The 25,975-nt window shown below is 43.4% G+C and overlaps 1 protein-coding gene and 1 long non-coding RNA gene across 2 annotated transcripts in view; both read left to right on the forward strand.

Moving 5' to 3' along the window:
* Positions 1-8,774: 8,774 nt before the first annotated feature.
* Positions 8,775-25,975, forward strand: part of PARP1 (poly(ADP-ribose) polymerase 1) — a 53,623-nt gene continuing 36,422 nt past the window's right edge. The window contains exons 1-4 of the mRNA XM_073338698.1: positions 8,775-9,044; positions 19,347-19,509; positions 21,079-21,197; positions 22,389-22,603. Coding sequence (XP_073194799.1) covers positions 8,925-9,044; positions 19,347-19,509; positions 21,079-21,197; positions 22,389-22,603 — 617 coding nt within the window. The 5' untranslated portion in view covers positions 8,775-8,924. The remainder of the gene's footprint in view (positions 9,045-19,346; positions 19,510-21,078; positions 21,198-22,388; positions 22,604-25,975) is intronic.
* Positions 9,126-10,003, forward strand: LOC140909435 (uncharacterized). Its single transcript, XR_012158209.1, has 2 exons — positions 9,126-9,568; positions 9,818-10,003. It is a non-coding gene; the product is annotated as an uncharacterized lncRNA (long non-coding RNA).

Here is a 25,975-nt window from a genome sequence, read left to right on the forward strand (position 1 = left end):
TTAAATCCTGGTGTAGATGCAGCTAGGCTGATGGAAGAATGCTTCCAGTGACATAGCTACTGTCACTTGGGGAGGTGGAGTTGCTACAGAGAGAGAAAAATCCCCTCTGTCACTGCAGACTGCATCTATACTACAGCTGCCCTAGCCATGCCAGTGTAGCACCCCTAATATAGACATGGGTGTGAACTTAAAGTGCTATAGTTATACTGCTGTAACTCCCCATGTGGACACGCTTATTCCAGGATAAAAGGGCCCTTTCCCAGTTTAGTTTGTCACTTTGAAAGTGACTTATTCCAGAATTAGTGTGTCCAAACATGGAGTTATACTGGTATAACTACAGCAGTGTAACTTTACCAGTGCGGGTATAACTAAGGGCACGTCTTCACTAGCAACGTGGCTGTGTAGTTGCAGCGTAGCGCTGGGAGAGAGCTATAAAAAACCCACCTCCACGAGGGGAAGAGCTCCCAGCACTGGTGCACTGTCTACACTGGCAATTTACAGCACTGAAACTTGCAGTGCTCAGAGGTGTATATTTTCACACCCCTGAGCGAGACAGTTGCAGCGCTGTAAAGTACCAGTGTAGACAAGCCCTGAGCATCAGCTGGTATGGCTACACTGCAATTACAGGTGTGATCGCAGCACATGTACACATACCCAAGCTAGATTTGAGCTAATTATCTTGAATAACAATAGGATGAGAACCTGGCGGCTTGTCCTGTGCTCAGTCCTTTACATAATGCTGCATGTCTTCAGAGAGACAATGGCCATGGAGTTGCGGGAAGCACTAATTATAACAATGAGCTTCGCACTGACTGGCAGCCCTACGGTGTCTAGAGAAGACACAACAGAGTATTTTCAGAGGATTGAAACCTTACTCTTTTCTGGTTTACTTCTCTGTTCGAAGTGCCTCAGGAGTGAGATGGTGTCACACTCCTTGAAATTGCAAGAAGGCACCGTTAGACTCTGGAATAATTTCCCAAAGGATGTGGTGAAAGCCTCATAGCTTGACACACTTAAAGCTAGATAGGACAAAAGCCATGGGGAATACACTATAGGGGACAATCCTGCTCTGGCTCCTGGTGGGTCTTTTCCATCTCTCTTTCCTATGAATCCTATCATACACATGAATGAGACTTAGTTTGTGTGTAGATAGGGCCATCTAGTGGATAACAATGTAATCTTTTTCCTACCTAAATATAGAATATTCAAAATATGCTAGTATCAAAAATTATCTGTGCTAATGAATACAGTTGAACACCGATTTTTATGAACTGGGGAATGAGGAGTCCATGAAATTTAACATCTCCAAATTACAACAGGTACGGTGCATACATTAATTTGTTAATCATTCAATGATAACGTACATAACGAATGAATGGTAACAAATGTTCAATGTGCCTCTTACAGTCTTGTCTGTTTGTGTGAACACAGTGTTCCTGTAGCCACTGGTGAAATAATACACCCATGTTTTGAGTGTGCCTGTCCTCTGCTCAAGTATACATGCATGTACCTTGTTGATCGATGGATAAGATTTTCTTTTCCCTATCAGGAAAAATGATTCATATAACCACTCACTCATAAGAGCAGGGTTCTGCGTAAATATAATAAAATTAAATAACATTTTGTGTTAGATCCTGTTCTTAAGATGCTGCCTGTATTTCTGTTGAACGTCTGAATTCCTCAGAGAAGGAGGATACAAAGTTTGGGGGCATATTTTAAAACCTTGGACTATATGTTCTTCCTCTGATCCCACGGTGCTACTCGAATTGATGCTGCAGCAGTGCTTTAACGCTGCCAGTGTAGACAAGCCCTAAGCCACCCCTAAGCTCTCCCAGCGCTCTAAAAAAACCCACCTCCATGGCTCCCAGCACTGGTGCACTGTCTACACCAGCGCTTTACAGCGCTGAAACTTGCTGCACTCAGGGGGGTGTTTATTCACACCCCTGAGTGAGAAAGTTGCAGAGGTGTAAAGTGCCAGTGTAGACAAGCCCTCAGTTACACCAACCTAAGCACCAGTGTGGACAGTGCTATGTCAGTGGGAGAGCTTCTCGGTGCAGCTGCGCCGCTATAGCGCTTGTAATGAAGACTAGCCCATAGATTCCTTCTACCCAACAGGAGACAGCAAACCATATCCTGAAATTTTCTGTTCTTCCTCCCACCCACTCCACCATCTAAACCTCCATCCCATGGGTGTTTACACAGCAGGGGTGAGCACGTGTGTGGGTGACTACATTCTCACCATACTTACCATTTCAATTGCAAATCATAGGGCAGGTCTACACTACCGCGGGGATCGACCCTCTGACGTCGATCCACTGGCAGTTGATTTAGTGGGTCTAATAAAGACCCGCTAAATTGACTGCAGATCACTCTCCAGTGTGACCCCTGTACTCTACCCCTGACGAGAAGAGTAAGGTAAGTCGACAGGAGATTTTCTCCCGTCAACCCCCCGCGGTGTAGACCCTGCGGTAACTTGACCTAAGGTAGCTGGAGTTGCGTAGCATAGGTCGACTTACCGCGGTAGGGTAGACATAGCCTATAGTTTTCACTTCCTGCCCTGCTGTTGGATACTGTTGCTATGTGCAACTAATCAGCTTTTAAATTTCACCAGCAGGTGATGCCATTCTTTTCTATATAATACTTTCAGCATTTACTTCAGAGCACAGTACAGACACCAACTAACTAATCCGTACAGTACTCCTAAGCGGCAGGCAAATATCGTCCCCATTTGATGATGTGGAAATTTAGATGGATAGATTAAGTGACTTGCAGAAGGCCATGGAGGGAGTAAATTAGGGTGACTAGATAGCCTAGACTAGATAGGGTGACTTCATCCCAGCATGAAAAATTGGGATGGAGGTGGGGAGTAATAGGCACCTATATAAGACAAAATCCGGAATATTGGGACTGTCCCTTTAAAAACGGTACATCTGGTCAACCTAGAGTCAGTGTCAGTCACTAGTTCCTGGCTCAAGCTACGTGACCACACTGCCTGTCTCTGTACAGAGCTTCTGAAGTTCTTGAGGATCCTTTTGAATAAAAGGAGTTACACAGATGGGAAAAAATGTCATGGAACTTGGCATTAAACTGTAGGCATTAAACTGAGCCCTACTTCCTTAGCAAGTCAATGATAAATTTTATCAGAGTTTGCATGCAAGAATTTACCAGAATTTACATACCTACATTTTTTTAGGTCTCCTACAGAAATTGTAACATGTCTCTTGTTTAGAGCATTCCAGACTTCTAGAGAGGAAAAAGATTGCATTGCTCAGGCATGGCAGTGCCAATGGCCACTGCACCAAAATTGCCTTTGAAAATATACATAAAATTCTATCAAAACAAGGTCCTGGTGCTGCACCATTAAAGTCACTGGGTTCTTTGTCATTGATTTCAATGAGCCACAGTTACAGTTGGTTGAAATTCCTCAAATTTTTTAATTCAAAATTTGAAACAAAGTCTAGAAAAATTTCAGTAACATTTCCACAAATTATTTCTCGACCAGCTCTTATTCCTTGACCAGCTCTATACTTCAGCAACCTATTTTGAATAATCAAAATTTTGAAAATAAGGGGTGAAACTTCTACAAAATTGTGTTGAAATTCTCCTTTCTACAAACACACACACTCTCTCCCTGCTTCCGAACCAGCTCTCCCTGTGACCCTAATATTTGCTTGATGGAGTATCTTCCTTGATGGAGGCCTAGACTTGCTTCTTAGCTGAGTTCATCAACACTAAACTTGTTGATCATATAACCCTGCAGTTATATGGATTTTCAGACTGTGGGGAAAGTGTTTGGGCCACAGTTTGGGCACTCCTAGTGGAAGTTTGTGTAGTTAATCTCCAAACATTAACAGATGAAAGGTAACAGCTTGAGGTTAGCTATTCTCAAGTACCATTTTGTTACTAATCATCCATTCATACCATATATAAAAAGAAAAGGAGGACTTGTGGCACCTTAGAGACTAACCAATTTATTTGAGCATGAGCTTTCGTGAGCTACAGCTCACTTCATCGGATGCAAGTGATACCATATCCATCTGATACCATCTGAATTCATCTGATACCATATATAGAACACCAGCAGGACTCAAACAGCTTGGCCAGCAACAAATGTGTCAACAGAGATTCTGGATTTATGGCTCATTACAACAATTCGTAACACATCCCACTGCCTGCTAACCCTGAATTGACCACTTAATTTTAAGTGGTCTCCCACAGCATGTGTTAACTCCTTGTGTTTAACAGTCTGTCCCAATTTGTATTTAGCTCAGACACACTGGTTTCCTTCCCCAAATCTGAATAAGAGATCTGTGAAGTTTGAAAGCTTGTACCTTCCACCACTTGTCTACCCTGTCTCTCTCATATCCTGGGAGCAACACAACCACAACAATACAGCAAACAAATGTATTATTGTTATGTAATGACATTTCCCAGAGTAAAGACCTGCTTATGGACTCATCAAGATCTGTAATGTCTGGCTTTACAAGCTAATATGCCCAGAATCTCCTTCTATTGTTTCTAGTCTGTATTTGTTTCTGATCAGAAGCTGGGATAAAGAAGATGACAGTTGTTCTTTTGGATTTATATATATATTGACTGGTCTTTTTATTTTTCTTTCAGCACTTGAACACAAATAACGCATAAAGATTATGAGCAAAATTCACTATTGCTGTTAGCAGACAAACCTGTGAAATAATGGATTTCTCCAGTTTACTGTAACAGTATATTTTGGCTTGGTTACTGAAACCTGGTCTACACTAGAAAATTAAATCAGATTAACTAAATCCCTTGGGGTGTGAAAAATCCACACTCCTGAGCAGCATAGTTAAGCCAACCTAACCCACAGTGTAGATACTACTAAATTGACAAAAGAATTCTTCTGTTGACCTAGCGATTGCCTCTCGGGAAGGTGCAATATCTACAGCGATGGAAGAAGCCCTCCCATTGGTGTAGGCAGCGTCTACACTGAAGCGGTGCAGCGGTGCTGCTGTAGCATTTCAAATGTAGACAAGCTCTGAGCAATCCACAGCCACCACATAAAATTCTCACTCATGCTGCAGCTGCCATTGTCAGACCATATTCTGAGACAGGTCTGAATGACGCATAAATAGCATCTGAATGAGTTGGCAGCATATACCTTCTTGGTAGAGGTAGAGGGCACTGCTCCCCTCCAAATTTGACTTTGCCTCACCACCTCCAGTGCCATGAATAAACAGGAAAAAATAAATATCTTGTTCTTCCTAGGTGGCTGTTTCTCCATTCTGCTGCCTGCCTACAACACCACTGCTGTTCTCAGAGCTCCCACTCCCCAGAACTTCCATCTGTTGTCTGCCTACTGCATCAATGATGGCCCCAGAGTGCTTGCACCTCAGATCTTCCACCCACAGAACCAATAATGTCCCCAGAGCTGCTGGGGAGCTTTCATCTGTTGCCTGCCATGCTCCCACGGTTGCTCCTAGAGCACCTGCTTACTAGCATTCCCATCCACTGGGAGACTGTACCTTTCCTGTCCTCAGAGCTTTATTCTGCCTGCTCTTGGTCCACGGTACCACAAATATATCTTGAGCTCCAAGTCCCCACTGCATCTATTCACCTATCCTGACCCTTCTGTTCAAGCTGTGATAGATATTGCAACCACATGTAATATCTTTGGAGACCATATTGTATTAAATGTATGTATCTTTGTGGCCCAGGGATTGTATGTAACTCCAGGAAGGAGAGTTATCACAGGTCCTCCAGGAACCAAAAACAGTGGGGAGACAATTAAGGTGAATCACTTAGATTGTAAACACCTCTAGAGAGGTGCCACACCCTGGGGAGGTTTACATGTACTGGTTCTAGCTGGGTTTTCCTGAGACCAATAGACAAAGCAAGGGCCTTTGATATCAAAAGGCTAGGTTTAACTGGCTCAGGGCCTTCTTTCTCATCCACCAAGTGGACAGGACCTTCTGTCCAAGGAGGCCCCACCTCTTACAGAAGGGTTGGAAAGACTTTGGCCTACTAAGGGCCCCATAAGACTGATGCATGACTTCTGGGAAGCTTTTAGCATGCATATGGAATATTTTATTATATGTTTTATATGTAATGCTTTTACCTTAAGAACACATGTACTTGTTTAGAAGGAGCTGTGTTAACTTGTAACTGCTGGCAATATGCTGTTCACAGCCCTTGGAGAGAAAGCAAAGCACAGGTGCTGGCTTTTAGGCAGGCTGGTTTGTTGGGGATATCACAATGTAGGCAGGGAACTGTGCAGCCTTAAAACCCCTGGTGAGAAGGGAGAGAGACATGGGTCTCCACCCAAGACAGGTGACAACTAGGAGCTGGAAACTTTAAGTGGGTGCCCTCGCGGAATCATAGAGAGGGGAATACAGGTACAGTTACTCTGAAACCGTGACACAAACCACTTACAGATGGTCCTTCTCAGTTACTTCCTGAACATTTGTATGTTATTTGCCATTGTGCTTCAAGAGAAGAACTAGGCTCTGCTCTTCTTTAAAGGAAGAGTGCCATGACTTATAAGACACACTTAGCATCTGATGAGCAACCAGTTGCAAGTAACTAGGCAAATCTGCGTTTGTGCTAGAGAGCGGAGAATGAGAGCTGATAACTGCTGATGACCCAAAGGATGGAAACTGCTGACGTGTACACACATAACTTGAAGTAATGGCCCTTTTGGCAGCTCCCGGATTTTATGGCTATGCCTGCAGCTTTACAAGCTATGTTGTCATCTTCTCAGATCACAAAGCAATCAATGGTTGGAGAGGTGCTTTTGAAACCCCATATCTTTTTATTTTGTTACTGAAGCATCTTAGACTCTGCAGCATTTTGACTCTGCAGCAGTCCTGTATATCTCCTGGGTGTTGGATGAATACCAAATGACATTGTTTCCTCTTTTCCATAATATACGCATTCTGGAATTTGCTTCTTGTGTAAAGTTCTTGGTAAATAGGTCAATATCTACTAAATATAGGTCACCTTATCAGCTAAAATCATGTTTCTGCACCTTTGGCAACTGACTCCCTTCCCAGAAGTATACTGAACATACAGTGTCATATCAGGTTTCTGTGACGTAAAGCTTAGGGATATTTAATAAAATAATGCTGTAGTGTAGTGTGAAGGGCAGAAATCGTATATAAATTTTACTTCAGCAGCAAAGTTCTGCAGTAGAATCCCGATTTTACGACACTGATGTTATGAACAACCAGTTGCATAAATCATTTTTCCTGGGGGAAAAAAAACTGTATCCCTCGATCAAGAAGCTACACATATGTACTTGGCAGTGAGTAGAACGCATGTGCACTCAGAACAGAAGTGTATTTTTTCACCAGTGGCTACAGGTACACTATGTTCATATAAGATTGTAAGATACACTGCATACATTTGTTACCATTCACTATGTACATTGTCACTGAATGATTTGCACATTAAGTTACGCACTGTACCTACTGTAATTTTTAAATGTTCAATTTTTTGAACTTTCTGATTCTTTGAACACCGCTCTGCAATGCCCAGTTAGTTCATGACATTGGGATTCTTCTGTAATGATCTCAGTCACGGTGGAATTTACAGCAAGTTATGTAAGTTACATATTGACCTAATTAACTATAGTTCCACATTGACTGTACATGCAGGTGTCTACAACAGAGATCAAACCTGGGAGCTTCAGCAACCTTGTTAATTAGGGAGAATGCTAAGATTATAGTCTGTGCCCAGAAGGATAAGGATGATCTGTGCATTCACTACAGAGCCACTATATTGCAAGTGGACACTACCTGAGCTAAACTGAAAGACCTGTCGTACAAGTCAGCAGAAACTACAGGATTTTGTCCATTCACATCTGCACTCAAGTGACTTTCTGTGATCTAGTCTGGCATTTACACACATAGAGATCACACAGGGTCAGATTATGCTCCTGAGATATATGGACAGAAGTGCTTTGCTACCTGCAGATCTCCCCTGAAATCTGTGGCGGTTAACATCGAAACACCACCACCCTGGGGCAGCTCGGAGAGGGCTCTCTGTGGTTTAGGTTCCATATGGGGAAAGAAAGCTGAGACTGTGTGGGCAGATGGGTCACGCCAGATCCTAGGACACACATATTCCATCCAACTTGCTTTCTGGCTCTGATGAGTTTCAGAGAAACTGTATTAACTCCCCCTTTAAGAGGAATGGGGGAACAGCTGTAGCCATTGGGACCATGCTGGCAGGGAGCTGGGAGAGGGGTTTTGGTTCCCTAAAGCCACCCATGTAGAGGCACAAAGCTGTGATGTGGATGCCACTGGTCTCCTGTGGGATAATGAGGACAGTGGGGCTGGTAAGGTGTAGAAGGACCTCTCTGGAACCCAGTGCAATTTTCCTCCTCCTGTGAGTTTTACCCCAAGAGGGGCTTCCTGGGACAGTTATAATGGCACAACTATGCAGTGGTCTAGAAGATAAGGGTATAAAGCGCCTCAGCCGCTTTAACGTCAAGGTTAAACCTCTCTAGAGCCTGGAAGTGAACAAGCAGGCAATGGGCTGACCTGACCGATGCCTCACTAGATGCCAGCAGACGTTCCCCACCCTTAGGTGCCCCTGGACTGCAGAGACTCGCCCAGCAGCGCCGCCAAGGAGCGGTATATGCGGGGGGCCGCCCTCCCCCTACTATACAGCGCGGCTCGGGCAGGGGACGCCACGTGACACCCTCTCTTCCCCCGCCCGCCTCCGGCTACGTCCTTCCTCCCATTGATACACCGTAGCGAGCCGGAACGCCCCGAGCCCCGCCAGGCAGCCTCAATCGATCGCCGAACGGCGGCTCGGGCGGCTGGGCTGAGCCCGGGTGGATCGCGCGGCACTCGGCTCGCGCGCGCGGGCGGGCGGTCGGTCGGTCGGTGTCTCTGTCTCTGGGCGCTGCTGTCGCTGCTGCGCTGCCCGCGCCCCCGGCCGCCATGGCGGAGCCGGCGGACAAGCTGTACCGGGCCGAGTACGCCAAGAGCGGCCGCGCCTCCTGCAAGAAATGCGGGGAGAGCATCGCCAAGGACTCGCTGCGCCTGGCCATCATGGTGCAGGTACCGCGTGGGCACAGGGGAGCCGGCCCCGCCCACGGGCCCCGCGGCTGCCGCGCCGCCTGCCTGGCAGCTCCCGGGGGGGGGGAGGGCGCGCGCAGCCCCGGCCGCCGCGTGCCGCTTTCCGCCGGGGGCGCGGGGCCCGCCCCATTCGCCCGTCCGGGCCGCGCGGGCTGCAGAGCGCCCCGGGTGCGGCACGCGCCGGGCCAGCGCAGCTCTTCGCGGCACGCGGGGCTGGCCCTCCCCGGCGCGGCGCTGGGCAGCTCCGGCCGCGGGGGCGGGGCGGGGCTCGTGCGGGTTCCCAGCCGGCTCGGTCGCCCCGCGTTGGCCCCCGCCGTCGTTGTGGCCGGGATTTGTGCCCGCGGGCCAGATGGCGGCTCCCTGGGTGGTTGTGCGGGGGGGCGGTGCCGGAGGGAATTCCGACTCGACTCCGGCGGAGTTGCGGCAGGTCGCTCAAGTGCGGGGAGTCGGTAGCGTGTGTGCGGGCCTGCGTTTGCTTGCAAGCTCGCGTGAAGCCCCCTGTGCTCGTAAGGAGAGGGGGCGCTGATGTGGTGGGATGTTGTGCTCTGTGCACATCGGGCAGAAAAAAGAACAGGAGGATTTGTGGCACCTTAGAGACTAGCACGTTTGTTTGAGCATAAGCGTCCGATATGAAAGCTTCTGCTCACGAAAGCTTCTGCTCAAATAAATTGGTTAGTCTCTGAGGTGCCGCAAGTCCTCCTGTTCTTTTTGCGGATACTAACTAACACGGCTGCTACTCTGAAATTTGTCATCAGGCAGAAGAAATGACTTGATTTCCCACTACCCTTACAAGGGTGCATTCGAAGTGCATCGGCTGAAAGGAGCAAGAATGCAATGCAATATGAAAGGCAGACAGCATGTTAAAATCTCGCAGATTATTGCGTTGTCACAGCTTTATTTTGCTGTGGCTGTTTGATGGAATAAAACAAAGAAAACCTTAAGTTGTGTACTAGATGGCTTCCATTTTAATTTCATCGCCCTGTTTGTTTGAATTGAATTAGTTAAATTGAATTTGTTAGCAGATTTCGCAGGAAGATGTGATTTATTGAGTTGGGGGAAAGCAATAGAAATTCTATCCCTTGTTCTCACAGTCCATGTGATCCTGGACACTTAACTGTTCGTTAACTTCCTGACTGGGCAATATTTGTCCTTTTCCCCTCAATATTATTATTTTGTGAGTTGCTTATCATTTGCTGAACACATTACAATGCTCTGTTTACCTCAGTCTGCAGCTTGGAGACATTTATGTGGAGACAAATAATTGGAGATGGGGAGGGCTGGAGATCAAAACGATGCATACAGTTGAAGTGTAAGCTCAGTCTCCTGAAGAGCTGTGGAGGTTTTTTCACTTACATTCTTTCCTTTTCCTGGGCAGCTTAATGTATGTGTTTGACAATGTTGTTTGTTACTGGCCTAAATCTTCCCTCCTGACAATCTGTGGATGAGTTTAACCTATTTATAGTGGCAGCTTGCATCTCCATGCCCTGGCTCCCCCATCTCTGCATTTTTAATGAAGTCTGTATCGCCACCCTAGCAGTGCATTCTCACACTTTGCTCTGCTTTTCCCCATGGTCTGATGAAAAGTGTGGTGTTCAGGGAAACTTGTGTTTGACTAGCGTGGTTTAAAAAAAAAATAAAACAAAATATGTAACCAGCCTTTCATCTCAGACCCTGTCTGTACTTTTAAACATAACCATGTTTAAATATGGCTTGCCCTCCGCTGCCTTATAGAACATTGCTCCTTACCTGTCTGGAAAGGAAAGAAACCTGTTGGATAAAGAAGTTTTAGCTTAGGGCTTCTAGCCTACGACTTTTAGTGTAGGGCAAGCGTAGGCCCAGTACAGTACTAGTATTATAAGCACTGCCTCCTCTAGTCTTGGTTGGAGGAGTTTAGTGATGATGAAAACACTAGTGGCAGCTGATGCCTAGTCTACCAAAGTGCTAGTACAGAGAGAGAGAGGCATTTACCAAGGTTAAAATGTGCTTATGATGCCTCATGACTTTTTTTCAGTCCACACAGGCAGGAGGAATACATATTATAAGGGCTGTCAAGTGATGAAAAAAATTAATCACGATTAATCACGCTGTTAACAATAGAATACCATTTATTTTAAATATTTTTGGATGTTTACTACATTTTCAAGTATATTAATTTCAATTACAACACAAAATACAATGTGTATAGTGCTCATTTTATATCTTTATTACAAATATTTGCACTGTAAAAAACAAACAAAAAAGATTTTTCAATTCACCTCATACAAGTACTGTAGTGCAATCTCTTTATCATGAAAGTTGAACTTACAAATGTAGAATTGTTTTTTTAAAAAAACTGCATTCTGAAATAAAACAATGTAAAACTTTAAGAGCATAGAAGTCCACTCAGTCCTACTCCTTGGTCAGCCAATCACTCAGACAAACAAGGTTGGTTACAATTTGCAGGAGCTAATGCTGCCTGCTTCTTGTTTACAATGTCACCTGAAAGTGAGAACAGGTGTTCACATGGCACTGTTGTAGCTGGTGTTTTGAGATATTTATGTGCCAGACAAGGTGGATTTGGTTTAAATCAAATTGATTTAAATCATGACTCGATTTAATCATGGATTTCTACATAAGAGTGCATTCTTGTTGGTTGTTACCAACCTGAAGATCCTGCATGTTCAGACATGATCCTTTCATCATTTCAATGCAGCTTCCTCCTGAGAGGGAACACTTCTCATGATGTTGTTTCATTTGGGCTACCAGGCCTTGCATTTCTGTGTTGCACTGTTTGCATTTTGCTCGCATGCCTGTCTTACCCACAGGTAGAGGAACTTCATTAAAATGTTCCCAAACTGGGTCTCTTTTACGGCCTGCTGCCATTACAGGTTTTTCCTTCTAGTGAGAAAATGGTATGGTAGATCTCAAATCAATGAAGGCTACACTCAGAAAGACCTCAAGACTTCTGGAGTATGCTGCTCAAACAGTTTCACTTTTGTTTCTGCTGCCTATCCCTCTCTTCTCACATTTATCTCCAGACTTCTTCTCCTTGTCCAGATCTATTCCGCACCTAACAATCTTCTATTCATTAAAGTTTTTGAAACTTTGCACTTTTAGAGAGAGGTAAGGGATTGACACTGTGTACACAAATTTGCAGAGGGACAGTAGGGTTGAGGTCTGTTATTTCTCACCTTTATATATTATATTATTTATTTAAAAACATTTTTGCTGTTTAACAAGTATGTTATCTCTGAAGACACAACTCCACAGTTTGAGAACTGCAAAACTAAGCATCTCTGATGGTATCTTCTCGACTGAGCACTGAGTCTCATTGGGTAGATAGAAAGATTAACCTAAATAATGTATACAGAAGCTGCTGGAACCCTATAAGGTTGGGTCCCTAATCCATGAACTATTGGACTCATTTACAAACTTTTCTTAAAAAGAAAAGGAGTACTTGTGGCACCTTAGAGACTAACCAATTTATTTGAGCATAAGCTTTCGTGAGCTACAGCTCCGATGAAGTGATCTGTAGCTCACGAAAGCTTATGCTCAAATAAATTGGTTAGTCTCTAAGGTGCCACAAGTACTCCTTTTCTTTTTGCGAATACAGACTAACATGGCTGTTACTCTGAAACTTTTCTTAGACATTACATGAATATATTGTCTCATACTATAGAATTAGAATTTATAATCTCTATTCCATGATGAGATACATTATAGCTCAAAGATATCTTAATTATTTTATTTATATTTATTATTATTATTATTATTTTTAGATAGGTTTTTTCCTATAAAAAGCATTTTATAAAAAAATCCAATTGAAATTTAAAAAAATCCGATTTTTAATTTTTTTTAAAAAAATCATTGATTTTTATCCACCCTGGTGCCAGATGCGCTAAAGTTTCATATGTCCCTTTGTGCTTCAACCACATTCCAGAGGACATGCTTCCATGCTGAGATGGGTTCTGCTTGATCACGATCCAAAGCAGTGCAGATCCACGCATGTTCATTTTCATCATCTGAGTCAGATGTCACCAGCAGAAGGTTGATTTTCTTTTTTGGTGGTTTGGGTTCTGTAGTTTCCTCATCAGAGTGTTGCTCTTTTAAGACTTCCAAAAGCATGCTCCACACCCCGTCCGTTTCAGATTTTGGACAGCACTTCAGATTCTTAAACCTTGGGTAGAGTGCTGTAGCTATTTTTAGAAATCTCAGTTTGGTACCTTATTTGAGTTTTGTCAAATCTGCTGTGAAAGTGTTCTTAAAATGAAATGTGCTGGGTCATCATCCGAGACTACTATATAACATGAAATATATGCAGAAAGCGGGTAAAACAGAGCAGGAGAAATACAATTCTCCCCTCAAGGAGTACAGTCACTAATTAAATTGACGTATTATTTTTTTTAATGAGCATTATCAGCATGGAAGCATGTCCTTTGGAATGGTGGCCGAAGCATGAAGGGGCGTACGAATGTTTAGCATATCTGGCATGTAAATACCTTGCAATGCTGGTTTCAAAAATGCCATGCATACGCCTGTTCTCACTTTCAGGTGACATTGTAAATAAGAAGTGGGCAGCAGTATCTCCCGTCAATGTAAACAAACTTGTGTGTCTTAGCAATTGGCAGAATAAGAAATAGGACTGAGTGGACTTGTGGGCTCTAAAGTTTTACACTGCTTTGTTTTTGAGTGGAGTTGTGTAACCAAAAAAAAAATCTGCATTTGTAAGTTATACTTTCACGATAAAGAGATTGCACTTCAGTACTTGTATGAAGTGAACAGAAAAATACTATTTCTTTTATCATTTTTACAGTTCATATATTTGTAATAAAAATAATATAAAGTGAGCACTGTATACTTTGTATTCTGTGTTGTAATTAAAATCAATATTGAAAATGTAGAAAAACATCCAAAAATATTTAATACATTTTAATTGGTATTCTAAGTGCGATTAATCACAATTAATTTTTTTGAGTTAATCTCGTGAGTTAACTGCAATTAATTGACAGTCCTACATATTATGTCATAATCATAGTTTGGCCACATCCATGATTAAACCTGGTTATTTTTGTAGCATAGAGGTATTTTATTCTTCTTTTCTTGGAATGAACACATTCCTAAATGGCTCTTCATTCCTTATTTTTTCCTTGATACCAAGTGCTATCTGTAGGCTTGGACAAGGCTGCCTTCTGAAATTAATACTGTGTAATATGCACAGTTAAGTTTCATATTAGAATATTATTGAAATTTGGAGGTCTTTTGCAGGGCACTAATACAAGGGCTCTTTCAGTCTTTTTGAGAGCGAGGAGGAGGCATTGGGGATAGGATTAAACACATTTAATTAATTTGTCATTTTTGCACTATGGAACAAATACATCAGACTTTTGTATTCTGGCCTCCTCCACTAAAGCGTCTAGGTAACTTATAGTAATTGGAACTTACAATAAAACCTTACTAATTGGGACACTGGATAATTCACAGACAAATTACTATTCTCCCTTCACGCCTCAGCAGAGATTTAATAATGCCATAGCAAAGTCTCAATCTTAGTAATTAAGACTAGTGTTTTACAGAACACTCACTGGTGTAACAGAGCATTGCAAATAATTAGAACTAAACTGCAATGATCAGATTACATGAATGTTATTTTGTAAAGGGTCCTCTTAAATTTATTTACTTAGTTGGTAAGGGCTTTGTCAAACTCCCATTAAAGTCAAGGCAAAGAGTCCTGTTGACTTCAGTGGAAGTTGGATCAGGCAAAATCCACTAATTCATATTAGGCTTCTAATCATTAGTGGGAGTTAATGAGGTTCTACCATATATGAGGATCTTAGATTATGAACACTATTGATCATGATAACTCTGAGGTAGAGTGTTGTTCCCATTTTGCAGTTGGGGAAACTGAGGCACAAGGGATGAGGGTAAGTGACAAGGAGGATGGGGGCCATGGCCCTGCCACTTTTTGAAAGTGGAGGGATGAGGCCTGTCCATTTTTTGCCATGGGACTCTACCTCCTGAGGCCCAACCCCCCAGCCAGGCCAACAGCTGGTGGAGCTTGGCCAGGGAGCCCGGGAAGTTGTAGGTAGCCACGCAGACCCTTCACCTGCCTGGGGTGTGGAGGGAGACCGAGAACAGTCCCCGACCCGTGTTCCTGCCCCCCAGGCTCCCTGCCCAGGGCAGGTGGAGGGTCCGTGCTGGCTCCCCACACCTGCCTGGCTGCACGGCTCTTATCATGACTGGGCTACAGCTCCAAGGCTCGACCCCACGGCTGGAGTGGGGTTGGGATAAGAGCCACGCTGGTAGTTGTGAGGAACCTGGGTCCCTCCACCTGCCCTGGGCGGCTGGCTGAGGGGTGAGGCCTCCAGGGGAAGAGTGGGAGTGGGCAGGGCCTCTGGGGGAAGACAATTGGCCTTGAGGGGGACTGGGGCCTCCCCCCACTTTTGGGAAGGCTCTGCTTCCCTAGTAAGTGATTTGTCCAAAATGTTGCAGCAAGCCAGTGGTAGAGCTGGGAATAGAACCCAAGAGTCGGCTGCTAGACTCAGACCCCCATGCCTCTGCTGGAAAAACAGTGGTATAAAAGGCTGAAAAGGTTCTAAGAACCTTTTGGCCACCCAAGGTGGCAGAAGTCGGTCAGATTTGGCATGTTTTGCCAAAATACAGAGGGGTAGGAAAGGCCTGGTATGAAAAGCACCATGACGAAAAGGCAGCTGTTTGCTTTGTAACTCACAGGACATTTTAAAAATCATTCTGATTAATTTTTTTGAAAATGTACTGTTACGCTGTGCAGCTTTCTTGGCTCTCTCAGCCCCATTGTGGAGAGAGGCCTAATTTCTGTTGCTGAGGCCACGCCTTTGCTTCCCCTAAGTAAGGTTACATTCCAGAGTTGAGCACTTCACAAATTCCTCAACAGGAGACGTTTCAGATAAGTGCCAACTACCCTAGCTATTGCTAGTGTGATTGCATTCTGATCCAATGGAAGTAGCACAATAAGGAGATCTCTTCTCATTAGGGCATTGCTTGAAAAATCTGCCCTACACCCTCTAGCCTGAGGACTGAGCCTTTTAGCCACTGTGAGAAATACTTGCAGCCTTCTCCCGCTTCCTAAGAGGCACTGATACACTTCTAGTTGTTTCCATTAGATATGCATATCTTGTTTTGTTCCCATAATAGGGATATTTGTATTTATTTAGCTCTGTAAAATACAAAACCTCAATTTATTAAACTTCCTTTGCATTTTTTCTTCCTTCCTTTCCCCTTCACTCCTACCACAATATAGCTTGGTATCTTTTCCACCAGCTCTTTTGATGTCTGCTTTGTTTCCTCTCTTGCCCCCACTTTATACCATTCCTTTCTCATTTTCTGCCATTGTTTGATGTACTCCCACCTTCCTCCATTTTGTTTTTCAATCTTTCCCTCTTCCCCATACTGTTATTCTCCCCACCATGCTCTCGGCTTACCACCATATGCATGTAACTTATTCACCAGCTCCATATTCTGCTCCACCTCCCCCCCACAGCAAAAGGTTCCTGCTTCCCCTTCAGCAAAACAACTATCAGAGCCCTGCTCCTCAGCAGCTCTTCCAGGGTCCCATCGCCTTCACAGCTCTCCAGCCTGGACATCTTCTGGTTCCTGCACTTGTAGGGTCCTTCTCCTGAGCAGCCCTACATTTTCCTTCCTAGCTCTTCCATCAGCCTGGGAGAGAGGGAGGCAGGCAGACATTTACGCTGCTCTGTGTCAATGCGGCCTGGTCATGTGCCCCATCTAGAACTTGCACCCTGGGCCAAGTGAGCTTTTTATCCTGTGCATTAGAACAGTGCTACTGCATTGAGATGGGGTGTGCAATGAGCCCTAAGATTTCATTTCCTTTCATCTTCAGAATGGAAACTACATATTACCCCGTGCTTCAGTCTGAGCCCACCTGTGATTAGCTCACACTTGTGACATCTTCAGATGAGATGGAAATCCTCAGTGTATCGTATGAGACATGCCTGTTACTTAGCTTTCCCTTCCTGCTGAAGGGAACGTTCTGAGTGAGAAATGAAAGGAATTTAGGGAGGAAAACCAAGTCAATATCAGCATTAGCACTTCTCCCATTGCAAGAAGTTCCCTACCATCTTAACCATAACAGGACAGAATCTTAATTGCACATCCCACCCACAAATAGCAGCTCTAGAGCATTACACCTCATATCAACAGGATACAGGTTGGTTCACAGGCCTAGAAAACATGACCTATGAGGGAAGATTGAAAAAATTGGGTTTATTTAGTCTGGAGAAGAGAAGACTGAGAGGAACATAACAGTTTTCAAGTACATAAAAGGTGGTTACAAGGAGGAGGGAGGTAAACTGTTCTTGTTAACCTCTGAAGCTAGGACAAGAAGTAATGGACTTAAATAGCAGCAAGAGTGGTTTCTGCTGGACATTAGGGAAGAACTTCCTAATTGTCAAGGTGGTTAAGCATTGGAATAAATTGCCTAGGGAGGTTGTGGAATCTCTGTCACTGGAGATTTTTAAGATCAGGTTAGACAAACACCTGTCAGGGATGGTCTAGATAATATTTAGTCCTGCCATGAGTGCAGGGGACTGGACTAGATGTCCTCTCGAGGTCCCTTCCAGTCCTGTGATTCTGTGATTCCTAACTCACGTAGAGAAGCACTCATTGACTCCTACAGTGGTTCCTTAGACTTAGAGGACTTTCTGTTTAAGCACTGACCTGGCCTGACCCTGCTTGGCAGTCAGAGAGTTTGTCTGGCTGAAAGTAAGAGACACACACACCAGCTGATTAAGAAAAAATCCACAGTGACTATAATATGACTGCTATGAATGATATAAAAATAGTGACATCAAGAAGAGAGCTCTATCCCCTGTAGAGATGGGAGGGGAATTCACTACTTTTAGTGCCAGGAGGGAGGTGTGTAGAACAAGTGGAAAGAGGGAACAGAGTCTGTTTGATGAAGGCAGGGACAATGGGAGTCAGGAGTCCTAGGTTCTATTCCTGACTCTACCACTAATTCACCGTGTAGCTTTAAGTTCGGTGCCTCCATGCCCCCTGAGGAAAACAGTGGGCTCTGTTTTACTATACCGGTGCTGCGTCTGTAAAAGGGTAATGAAACACATTTCTCTCTCCCCTCCCCCCCACACACATACATACAGCATGAAAAGCCCTAAGGACAGTAAATTCAAAGCATTACTGAACAGACAGTGATGTAGTTTGATGGTTTTAATTGGAAATTAAAGCTAATGTTTGCAGACGGATGAGACACCGTGCTTCTCAGATGTAAACCTCTCAGGTTAGGGATTACCTGCCAAAGATCACACATCCATTTTGCATATTAAAAATCAATGTTACCTAAAAGTGAGAGATCACACTCTCCTCTTCCTGAGGCTGCAAATGTTGCCAAAGCATTCTCTTCAGTACTTAGCAGGGGGCCCTCCGGTGCTTAACAGTGCTGCTCTGGCAGAGTGTGTGGGATAAAACCAAAGGGCTCTGATATGGAGCCCTCTTCTTCAAATGCAAAATAATTCTGGGAGTGAAGGTGTGATATAAGGGAGCTGGGTTGAAACCTCAAGGCACCCTTGGAAAAGGGAAAAGCTTCACACCAATCAGTGACAATCTGAAGTATATTTCTTATCCGAATACATACAAAATACTCCCCATTCACCTACCCCTGCACACAAGCTTGGAAAAACAGGACCCTCACAGGTCACTTTATGGGCACATATGCAGTTAAGGCAAGTTGTAACCTCCCAGCTAAAATTAAGATCTCCCTGTTCACGTAGAGCTTGTTTTCAGATGGCTGTGCTGAACACTCCCCCAGGCGCCGTTTCTCACTTAGAATAGTGCTGTCATGATTCTGTCAATGTTTTGTTTTGAGTAATGTGGGAAAGGGAAGGAAGCTAAGAGCTAGTTGTAACATGGGTGAAGTTCTCCCTCTGTAAAGCCCCCTTGTGACCCTGCTCTTAGTGGCAGGTCAGTTTAGTGGTACTGCCATAGGATTCTGAATTCTTGTACCTTGTCCTAAATCCCTGCGTGTGGTTAGAAAGAAAGTGTCTAGGGAAATATACAGAAGTGACTTTTTTCCTTTTGAGAAAGGGAGTACTTGTGGCACCTTAGAGACTAACACATTTATTTGAGCATAAGCTTTTGTGAGCTCATGCTCAAATAAATTTGTTCATCTCTGAGGTGCCACAAGTACTCCTTTTCTTTTGGCGGATACAGACTAACACAGCTGCTACTCTGAAACCATTTTTCCTTTTGGGTATATCTGAATTTCCTCATCTTATCCTAATGTTGCTTTCTTCCTAGTCACCCATGTTTGATGGTAAAGTCCCCCATTGGCATCATTATACTTGTTTCTGGAAGCGGGCCCGACTCGTGTCCCATGCAGATGTTGATGGCTTCCCTGAGCTCCGATGGGAAGATCAGGAGAAAATCAAAAAAGCAATTGAAACTGGGGGAGCCACAGCAGGTAAGTGACGCAAAAGTGATATTTACAGAGATTCAAGAGATTTAGAACCATTCTATCTATACTTGAGGGGATGTGATTATGGGTACTGGGTTTTTTGCTCACTGGCTGTGATGTCCCTTCAGATGGTGAAATCAGAACAATCACTGGAACTTTCTGGATTCTCAGTAATGACTAGGAGACTGACTGTATATACTGAACCCTGTGAGATAGAAAGTGACCAAACAGTGGAAAAAGCAAGGACATTGCATCACTAAATATACTTTTATTCACTTACTTGACTAGTGTAGCTAGTGTTTAGCTTCAATTAGCTGATACTAGTAAATGATCTGTAATGCACTGTGGAAAAGTAGTGATGATTTCACAGTAGGTCTCAGGTTACTAAGACATCACACCTACCAATATATCAGATCCAGAAAACATTAATAAAGATTGTATAAGCGCTGTATTAAGAGTTCAGTGCAATTAACTAAATGGTCAGGGAAATGACCAGATCCAGATTGGAAGTGGTTGGGTGGGTATAGGGTGCCTAGATGCTACAGTAATATGAATAATTTAATAAGAGTGCAGACTCAAACCATCCGTGTCCATACAACACAGGAATTGTGGGAGGTTTGTAGATTGATGTCAGCCTCTCTGGCATATAACATACCAAAGAAAATGCATCCTGTATATGGAAAGGAGAGTTCTGTTTGAGGTGTGGCTATTTGGTTGACTCCAGTTCTGGTCAGGTCTTGAATAGCAATGTTTATTTTATTTAATTTAATTTTATACTACTACTAGAACAGACAGACAATGAAGCAATGAATTCTCACTACTGTGGCTCTTTTGGGTATTGTTGATCACTAATGTGGCTCCCAAACCACTGAGGGGCTGAGTATAACTGTTCTAAAATATACAGTTACATAAGCAGACTTCCACAGTTCCTCCTTGCACACATACAGAACACTTGACTTTTTCCAAGTGCTTTTTAAACGTTAACTGGTTAATCCTCACAGTATGCATGTGAGCTATAGTTAAGCTATAAGCCTCTTGACATATGGGGATACTGAAGCACAGAGGTGGTGATTTACCTCAGAGCAGCATATTAGCTCAGTGACAGAGCTGGAATCGAGCTTGAGTCCTCACTTTACACCTCTGACAAATCAGGCTTGTGTTCTTCAGAGTAGAAAGTTCATCTCTCATAGGGGTTGTTTTGTAAATGTGAAGTTGCAGGAACTAGTGTTGTTGCAGCGTTATATGCTTTTTGACAAGTGCAGGTGAGAGATTGAGATTGTCTTCCCTAGTAGTGAAGACTGAGGTATAGGTGAGTAACCTTAGAAGTTGATTATGAGTCTACAGAGTTCCTAACGCTTCCTGTAGGATTCTGAATCTCAGAGAGGGCATTGTGGGTTTTGTCACTGTACTTATTTCTCTAAGTGTACTAGGTTGTGGTTGATTTAGCTTTGTTTCATGGCTAGTCTCTCACTATGTTTGTGCTGATTGTGGGGGATGATAAACAGTTGGGGAGACTTTTTAAAGAAATAAAATGAACAACTTTAGAAGTTTAATTTTTTTGCTTCTGTTCTCCAGGTAAAGGCATTGACCAGGAGGGAGGTGGCAAGGCTGAGAAGAGTTTAAATGACTTCGCTGCAGAATATGCCAAGTCTAACAGAAGTACCTGCAAAGGTTGTACACAGAAAATAGAAAAGGTAGAGACATACAGTTATTGGGTTTTTCCCCTTCCGGTCCAGGGCAACACAATTAATTCCATGAGTTCTGAACTGTTGTTCTCTTTTTATATTATGGGTTTAAAAGATGCAGTACTTTCTCAGAAGAAATGCTCTATTCTGAACAATTTGTCAACCCAAAGCTCTTGCACCGCAGTAGGGTCTCAAATCTGACCTCTTCAGAGCCTGGAAATTAGACCTGCTGACTTTTCCTTCTGTAAAGGAAAGAAAATATTTAATCAGTCCAGGCATTGGAGCTGATTGGCAGATTACTGCTGGTGTTTCTGCAGAGGAAAAGCCTGGAGAGAAGTTTTGGCTTCCCATTGTGGTACTGTAAATGTGTTTTTGTTCAGGAAGGCCAGGGGGTACTGCAGTTCTCCACTGACCCATCCCATCGCTGTTTTGTAGGGTATGTCCTGCTCCTCCATATATATGTATTTAAGAAATGCTAGCAAAATAAGGCTCTGAACCTGCAAGCACTATTTAATGTGAATAATCCCACTGATTACTCATATGCGTAAATTTTCATGTGTGTTTGCAGGATTGGAGTCCAAATTTGCTTTTGAAATGAGGATTTCTGAGTGATTGTTTTGAATAGTATAGGCTGAACTGTAATTCAGAATACGATCTGGTCAGAAATCAGGCTGACTTCATTAGTTCTCACACATTTAATTTCTGGAGAACCAAAGTTTTATAATTTAAAATTCCTTGCATGGAGCCTGATCCTGCAGGGTTTGCTTGCTTGACCTCTGTAGGGCTACTTGCATGAGTGAACGTTGTTGGATTGGATCCAAAATATGATTAGCTATTGTTGAGTTATTACTGAGCAAAAATTACTTGACTGAATTTTATTCTTTGCTCAGACTGGTTATGGGATTTCCCACAATTTTTTTAAAGAAGTAGTAAGTATGGCCTGAGACTAAAAGAGAAAAGTTTAACTCAAAAAAGGAATTTTCAGAGCATGGGAAACCAGGGGGATTAGAATGAAAGTACTGGTGTAAATTTCAGCATGTGACTGCTAGCAGGTGATGGGTGGAACAGTTTCTACTACTCTACTATTTAAGAAGCATTACTTTTATAAAATCACCAACCTATTTCTCTGAATTAACATTCAGGTCCTTCCCAGAGTGGCATCACAGCCACGCTTGTACTGTTGGTTTTTCTCTACTTCAGGGGCAGATCAGAATTTCCAAGAAGATGGTGCATCCCGAAAAGCCCCAACTGGGAATGATAGATAATTGGTACCATCCAAACTGCTTTGTGAGCCACCGAGCAGAACTGGGCTTTCTCCCTGCATTTGGAGCCAGTCAGCTCCAGGGCTTTGGGATGTTGAAAGCAGAAGATAAAGAAGATTTGAAAAAGCAGCTGCCTGCCATGAAGAGTGAAGGGTATGTGGGGGATGTAAGAGAGCCTGCTGGCTAGAAGATCCATGAAGACACACTGCATGTCTTCACAAATTCCGTGTTTTATATAGATAGGACTTTTTAATCTGTCTTAACCATTTATTGTTTGTATAGCAGTAGTGCCTAGAGGCCATAATCGGGGATTTAGAGCCTTGTTGTGCTAGGCATTGTGCACAGATAAAACAAGACACACCTTTGCCCTTAGGAGCTTGCAATCTAAGTATCTCCCTTGGAAATACAGAGAGAGTGCAACCAAGCAACCATGACTTTCAAAACCAATCTAATATTTTGTGCCATAAACTAGCAATCATGGGAGTGAGCAATAGGGAATGGATCACTTTATGATTACCTGTTCTGTTCAATCCCTCTGGGGCACCTGGTATTGGCCGCTGTTGGAAGACAGGATGCTGGGCTATATGGACCTTTGGTCTGACCCCATATGGCCATTCTTATGCTCTCATGAGTTCAGTTGTAAAGACTCTGTGCTGCACTGTCTGGTGGTGGGGGTGGTAATGTTGTTCTCTTTTTTTCTGATCTGTTGATTGAGAAGTGATTCCTCAGACTTTCATTCCTCCTGTGCCACTGACTCATTGGGCTGTCTAGTTCCTCCGTTGATTACAGTTACTCATTAGTTGTGGTACTTTTCAGGTGATGCCAGCGCATTCAGTATCTTCTTCACTGTCATATGCCCGCTCTTCCTTGGCCTTCCTCCCTTCGGCACCGTGCTTGCTTAGCATGTTTTCCACCTTCCATAGGGTGTATGTGTCCCAGCTACCCGAGCTTGCTTTGATATTTTCTAATGTGCCCTGCTCTGTCAGCTCCCTTGCTCTCGCATTTGTTGTTTTGTCTTTCCATGAAATGTGTAGCATCTTCCCCAGGTCTGTCTGAGACCTCCAGTCTCTTCTTAATAGCCACTGTCATTGGCCAAGCCTCTGTGCCATACAGTAGCATGCTTGGTACAGTCACATGGTACGATCTGACCGTTAGTTTGGTGTGGAGACCTCTGTTTGGCCAGATGTTGTTTCACCTTTCAGAAGTGGTGTTTGCTTTTCCTAATCTTGTATGAATATCATTATCGCACCCACCTTCAAATGTATTCACACTTCCCAGGTAGCGGAACTCTTCTACCTGTTGGACTTCTTTTCCATCCATGTAGGCCTTTGCATCTGCTGCCCACTTTTCTACCTTCATAATCTGGTTTTCTCTGTATTTACTTTCAATTCAATTGTTGCTGCTTCCTGTTCTACCTCTGGTATAAGGCAATCATTCTGTTCCACATCCTATTTATTAAAGCATTGTTACTGGGAAAGCGACAGTCGTGTAACTCATCTCTGCTAACCCATTTTACACCACCTGCAATGTCTTTTGTTACCTGCATCATCACCCAACCTATGGCAAATGCAAACAGGATTGGTGATAAGGCGTACCCTTGCCTAATTCCAGTCACAATATCGAACCACTCCCCTGGTCTGTATCTGAACTTACTGTGCATCTACTTTTGTCATATAAACTCCTTATTATGTTGATCAGTTTGTCTGGTATCCCATAGTTTCTAGCAATATTCCATGGGGTCTCTCTGTGGGTGTTATCAAAAGCTTTCTTGAAGTCGATAAAGTTAAGATGGATTTTTGCCAAGCAGTAACTTTTTCAATGAACTGTTGAAGAGTGAATATCTGTTCACAGCATGATCTACCTGGATGGAACCCACTCTGTCACTCCTGGTAATAATTTATCCACTACCTTGTTAATTCTATTCAGCATAACAGTAACCAATATTTGGCACTGTTATCAATCCCAGGCACTACCTTGCCAGTTCGTGCACTAAGATCACCTTTTTTGGCAATGCCATGCTGATACCATCTTTCCAGTCTTGTAGAACTTGTTCTTTCACTCATATTTCATTAGTTTTGTTAGCTGCTCAGTCAGAATTTCACCTCCCACCTGTAATTCCTCTGTTTGAATTCTGTCAACCCTAGGAGCTTTCCGCTGTTTGAGACCTTAGATGATTGCTTTAATTTCATCAGCTGTGTTTGGTCTCTCTTCTATTTTTAACTTAGCATTGGCATTTCTCTTGACTCTGTGAACGATCATTGGCCCTGGAGAGTTTAATATGGAATGAAAATGTTCCTTTTGTCATCTGGCTTGTTCTTCACGTGTTTTCAACATCTGTCCATGAGAATCTCTGTGATGGTTGGATTCTTCGAGAGGTCTTTCATTATTCTATAGAGCTGCTTGAAATCTCCTCTCTGTGCTACATCTTCTGCTTCTGCAGCCTTCTCCTGAACCCAGGCATTTCTGTCTTGCCTGCATCTTGTCTTTTTTGTCATTTTCTTTGTTTCTTGCATATGCCTCTAAGAGTTCTGCCTGTGTCTTGCAACTGTTCCTTTTTTGCCCTCAGAGCTTTCTGGTTCTCTGTCGTTGCCCATGTTCCAGATGTAAACCATGCATCTTTCTTACTTCCTCTCCAGTGGTCCACTACTTCCTCTGCTGTCTCGACTACCATCTTCTTCCACTTTGACCATCTGCCTTCCAGACTTTCATCAGCCTGGTCGTCTAAAACACTGGAATGGTTGCTATATTGAGTCTGGAGTCTGATATGCGTTTTTGTCCTTGAATGTCTCTGTTGCTGTAACACTCTCTTTATCCATCTTCCTGCTCTCTTTACGTTTTAAGTTGTAATTTGGTCACTAAAAGATAATGGTCTGAGCCAACATCTGCTCTTCTAACGTTCCTCAAAGAAAGTGTCCCATCTCCTAGATATAAACATGGTCTGTCTGGTTGACAGTCGCATTGTCTGGTGATCTTCATGTAAACTTATGAATCCTCTTGTGCTGGAAATGATTGCCTCCTGTTTTAGGGTGTTTGTGCCAGAGAGATTCAAGAGCTTGTTTGCCATTATTAGTTCAGATGCCTTCTGCTACTGTGGCTGTGACTTCTTCCCAGACAGGAGCGATGTTGCCAAATTATGCATCAAAGTTGTCTGTCATCAACTTGGAAGTGCCTAACTATGACATCAAGACTTACATTCTATGAGCAGGTGCAGCATCCTTTTCACTGTCACCTGCTGCATTTTGTTGGTGCATGTTCTTGGATTATTGTACATTTGGCATGTCATGTTTGCAGCCTGGCTGTTGTTGTTCTGTCATTCACTGGCTTCCACGCCAACAGAGTCTTCGCTGTGACTTTATCCAACACAATTCCTGCATCTCTTTCATGTGTTGCTCCTCCTGAGTATAAGATTACAGCACTTCAGACACAATCTTGCTACTCCCTGCTCATCTCGTCTCACTGACACCAAGTATGTTCAGGTGGTATTTTTTCATTCTTATTTCTTGTGTAACCTGTGCCAGCTTTCCC

Source organism: Lepidochelys kempii, chromosome 3 (assembly GCF_965140265.1).
Source record: "Lepidochelys kempii isolate rLepKem1 chromosome 3, rLepKem1.hap2, whole genome shotgun sequence".
In the NCBI taxonomy this organism is placed as follows: domain Eukaryota; kingdom Metazoa; phylum Chordata; order Testudines; family Cheloniidae; genus Lepidochelys; species Lepidochelys kempii.